At 45.8% G+C, this 5000-nt stretch overlaps 1 protein-coding gene across 1 annotated transcript in view; it reads right to left on the reverse strand.

Moving 5' to 3' along the window:
* Nucleotides 1-3723: 3723 nt before the first annotated feature.
* dnajc30b (DnaJ (Hsp40) homolog, subfamily C, member 30b) overlaps nt 3724-5000 on the reverse strand; it is a 1728-nt gene continuing 451 nt past the window's right edge. The window contains exon 1 of the mRNA XM_048266172.1: nt 3724-5000. This exon is cut by the window's right edge and continues 451 nt beyond it. Coding sequence (XP_048122129.1) covers nt 4258-4968 — 711 coding nt within the window. The 5' untranslated portion in view covers nt 4969-5000 and the 3' untranslated portion in view covers nt 3724-4257.

Genomic DNA, 5000 nt, shown 5'->3' on the forward strand with positions numbered 1-5000 from the left:
CCACACACACACACACACTTGCGCTTTCTCACTTGTGAATTCCCCTATGGACCCCACGAAGAGCGTGCCAAGTGTATCAGTGTAGCTGCCTCTGATGTGTGTGTGTGTGGGGGTGTGTTGTGTGTGTGGGGGGATTTATCGCCTTTGGCTTCTAACACGAAGGCTATTTTTTTCTCTTTGGGTTGCGGTGCTACGCTTGTGTTATTTTGGGGCGTTTGTGTTATTTTGTACAAAGTGATGTACTTGATGATACTACTTTATATTTCTGTGAATAAAATCATGAACTGAGGCGGTTCATGTGTGTGTGAGTGTTTGTGTGACACAGGACAGCTTAAGTGTGTGTGTGTGTGTGTGTGTCAGGCTTACTGCAGTTTATGAAAATAACTAGTTATTTTTAAGTGAACTAAAGCAGTGAAAAAAAAAAATCATAATTTAGGGGGATAATAGAGAACGCCGAAATATTATTGGGAAATAAGTCCCGACAGGGCTTAACCGGATCAATGACTTGCAGTGGAGGGTCTTGTTCTGCCCTGAAGGGACTTATTTTCCCAATAATGACCAGCTGCCTCTATACATTATCCCGCTTTATTACACGGCTACTTGCCAAAACGAAAATAATAAACTCCCACGATATGACTTTAGCCTACATAGCCTAGCTTCCTATTTGTTACAATATCGTGGCATTTGTTGAAACAAATAGTTCGCATTAACACATGCTGAACTTGAATCAAACATTCTTTAGAACACAGCTGATCAACCGCCTGCTTTCACTTTTTGAATGAAGTTCCAATCCTTTAGTGAATGCATATGAAATTGATTAATTAGAAGCACAAACTCCGCTGCATTGACAGCAGTCATTATTTTTCAGAGGTCCTTTCCTGGGAAATAATGACCGCTAGAACTTTGGGAAATCCCATTCAAGTCAATGGAGCCTCTCTACTTGCCTTGTGAAGAGCCGTGTAATAATTAACTAAAATAAACATGACAAACCAACAGACCCAAATAAATCCTGCAATGAGCACTGAAACATGAACTAAAATGAAACAGAATTGCAGGTCAGTTGTCTTTTGTTTCCCTCCTCAACTTGTGCCACCGTTGCCAAACTCTGCCCCGTCCAGCAGTCAGGACACTGTGGAAAAGTCCCTGCTGAAGAACACAGCTTGACCAGCTTAAGGTGGTTTGCTGGTTGAGCTTGTTTGACCACCCTATGATGGTTGACCTGTTAGACCAGCAAAACATACCTTCAGCTGGTTTACCCAATTTACGATGGTAATTCAGGTGGTTTTGCTTGTCGCACCAAGCTGGTCATTTTAGCTGGTGTTGCTGGTCTAACTGGCCATGTCAGCTTATGTTGGTCATTCTAGGAAACCAGCATGACCATCTTACACCAGCTGTATCCGACATGATATGTTGGTCACACCAGTATGACCAGCTTCCTCAGATGGTCACACCAGCAAAGACCAGCAAGAGCTGGAAGAAGACCAGCTAAAACCAGCTACCAGCATCAGCAGGTTTCTAGCTGTTGTGTTCAGCAGGGGTACCAGAGGCCCAAACTAAACCAGCCGTCGGATGAAAAGAACCTACAGTGCCCTCCAGAATGATTGGCACCTCTGCTAAAGTTGATTAAAAACGGGTATAAATAATCTGTGGTAAATTATGTGGTGTCATAGGTGAATATTACAAACTGTTTTATTGGCAAAGGGAGGCTTAAGAAGGTGTTACAAGCAGGGGTGCCAATAATTGTGAGCAACGTGTTTTCGTTTAAAATATTCATTTCTTTATGAGATTTTCCTTTTTCTCAGAATAATTTTTCTTCCCTTCAAGGGTGGATTTTTCCTCATTGTTTTCATTGTGAGTACAATGAATCATCAAAAGATTATGTTTTATACCTGTTTTTAGTCAACTTTACCCAAGGTGCCAATAATTCTGGAGGGTACTGTATAAATCTAACCCTGGCCCGATGAGAATTAAATAAATGGATCCTATTGGATGTTGTACATTCTGTAGACTTTAATAAAGGGATCCTATTGGATGTTGTGCATTCTGTAGAATTTAATAAATGGATCCTATTGGATGTTGCATTCTGTAGAATTAAATAAATGGATCCTATTGGATGTTATGCATTCTATAGAATTGAATAAACGGATCCTATTGGATGTTGTGCATTCTGTATTGGCTTTTACACAGTCAACGCGAGCAAGCGACGCGAGCGACGTGCTCCCTGTCTACACGGTGGACGCAAGCAACGCGGCCGATAGGTGAAATGCAATACATCGCTCACGCAACAGGGAGTAGCAGTCATTGGTGACTGACATTCCGAGTGATATTCAGGCTGTCTGTAAAAGTTACATACCAAGAGGCTCTTTTGGAGAGCCACGGATCAGATTTAATTTTAGAATCCTCAAAAAGACTCCAGTATGACATGGAGACACGTGTATAAATATCTAGCTTTGTTGGGTGACAAACTTAGACGGGAGGTGAGTGATTCGCTGTGCTAGATTGACTGCATGTTACAAGGACACTGGGTCATGTTATGTAAGGAACAAGGTAGGCTTAGGCTACTATAAATAAACGGAAACATAGCCTACATTGCAGAGCCACTTCAACTTTATTCATTTATGGTGAATTAATGTACACAACTGTGCACAGCCCCATGCTTTTCTGACGTGACAATGCTAACACGTTAGCAGTGGTTAGCTAACTATACTAACGTAAGTTATCTACAAGTCACTCCTCCAAGTGACAATCATGTTATACACAATCAGAGCCCGTTTACGGAGAGCCGGATCACTCCCTATTAACTCCATTGTACCTGCAATCTGTTGCAGTTCCGCTAGGGGCGATCACGAATAAGTGCAAAAACAATGGCGGTCTACGGAGCTAGAGGGCTAAATTTGTCTCTTTCACCTGGTTGTCGTTGAGAAATTGAATATTTGATTGTGGTTTCTGCAAGCTCAATATGGATTATAGGTCAAACGTTGAATGAACGAGTACTTACGTCCTTTCGATTTCTTACAGGTTGGGTCGTTGTTGCCCACAACACACTAGCTTTCTGCTAATGAATGACGTCATTGACACATTTGAAAGGCTTTTTAGAACAAATAAGTGACTCAATAATATAATACTCAGCGGTTTGTATTTTCTCTGCCCCCTCTTTCAACTGCAACATTCGAATTTCTGGGCAAAAAATTATATCCCGATAAAAGTGGATTTGAGGGGTACAGCCCATAGACCTCCATTCATTCTGCACTTATTCGTGAGCGCCCTCATGTGGAACCAGAAAAGGAACTGCAACCAGTTCAGAAACCAGAAGTTTCCCGAGAGTGGCGGTTCTCCCCTTATTAGACATTCTCTGACACAATGAATAGTATGTAACCTACAGTGCGGAGCTCCATAGACCGTAAAAGAAAGATAAGCTTGCATAATGCATTCTGTCATTCAGCTTTTACAAAATCAAGGCTTTCCTCATTATGCATGAAAACTAAAACTAAATAAGACCTGAACTGAATGAATGACAAATAAACAATGAACTGAAGAACAAACTGAACACACACTGAAGGACTAAACAGAACCGAAAGGAAAATGTTCATAATGGCAATAATGTGTGTGTGTGTGTGTGTGTGTAGACTGCATTCCAAGCCCAACTGGTCAGCACAGTGAGTGATTGCAGTTTGTGTGGGTGTGGCTCCCTCTAGTGGGAGCCAAAGATCAGACAGGTGCAGGTTGTCATTCTCAGCTGCAGGTTTAATAACTGGTCTCAGCACAACATATGGACACATGGGACCCCTGTGCATGACATTGGCGTGTTTGTGAGTGTGTGTGTCTGAGTTCTGAGTTTCAGCTGCGCAGTGGTCAAGGCCACCTGACCCACTGGGGGACCCAAAACACACACACACACACACACACACACACACACTGGGGGACCCAAAACACTCCAGTCTAGCAGACAGGAGCAACACAGGAGCACATACAGTATGGAGCTGAGAGGTACTCACACAGAATAGCAGTGTTGTTGTGTGTGGGTGTGTGTATGCGTGTGTGCGTGTTAGCCACATACAAGCCACTCTGATGGACCCCTTGATAGTCCGGCCCTCAGTAATGCTCGAGGGGCGTCTCTCAGCCTAGCTGCTCCCACACACACACATAGATCCTTCAGTAAGCGGGATTCAAAAGTTCACCTGTAGTCCTGGAATCTCACAACCACTTATCTCTCTCTTACTCACACACACACACACACAGTCCCAGAACCCCCTGAGCTCAAGACTCGATCAGACTGAACAGAATGATGCCGGCCACTGTCAGCAGGACGGAGACGGACACCTCGGCCATCCTCTTCCGCCGGAACTTCCTGAACTCCTCCTGCCGCAGCTTCCTGAGCGCCTCCTTGCGCTTGCGTGCATCCTGCTCCCGCTGCAGCTGCTCGCCGTAGTGCGCCCGGTAGAACTCGTCAAAGTCGTAGTGGACCCTGCCGCCCGCGTACGCGTTGGTGTTGCTGCGCGTCCGCTGCTGCTGCTGGTGGTGGCTGGAGGGCCGCACGGTCGCGGGGTCTCTGGACGCTGCTCGGCCGCCGCTCTGCAGGTCCGCTTGGCTAAGGATGTTGTTGTCGTACTTCCTCCGCAGCCACTTGCTGCCCAGGACCATGTACGCCTCGCTGATCTGGGCGAAGCGCCGGGTGGCCTCCTCGCTGCCCGCGTTCTTGTCCGGGTGGTAGAGGAAGGACTGCTTGTAGTAGGCAGTTTTGATCTGCGACTGCGTGGCGTTAGGGGACACATGCAGGATGTCGTAGTAGGCGGTTCTGCTCCGGAACAGTGGGGGGGAGGACTGGTCATCCTTCTTCCAGCTGTAGGCTCGAGCCCCAGGCCAGTGGTGGACGGGCCACAGTGAAGTTTGAGAATTGAGCAGTTTGGACTGTGGGTCTGTCTGCAGCGCTAAAGTGCGGTACATTCTGAGCTGGTGCAACGGATGCATTCTGCCGTTCAGTCTCGCCCTCAGTAGTTGTC

The sequence above is a fragment of the Alosa alosa genome, chromosome 16 (genome assembly GCF_017589495.1).
Source record: "Alosa alosa isolate M-15738 ecotype Scorff River chromosome 16, AALO_Geno_1.1, whole genome shotgun sequence".
Taxonomy (NCBI): Eukaryota; Metazoa; Chordata; class Actinopteri; order Clupeiformes; family Clupeidae; genus Alosa; species Alosa alosa.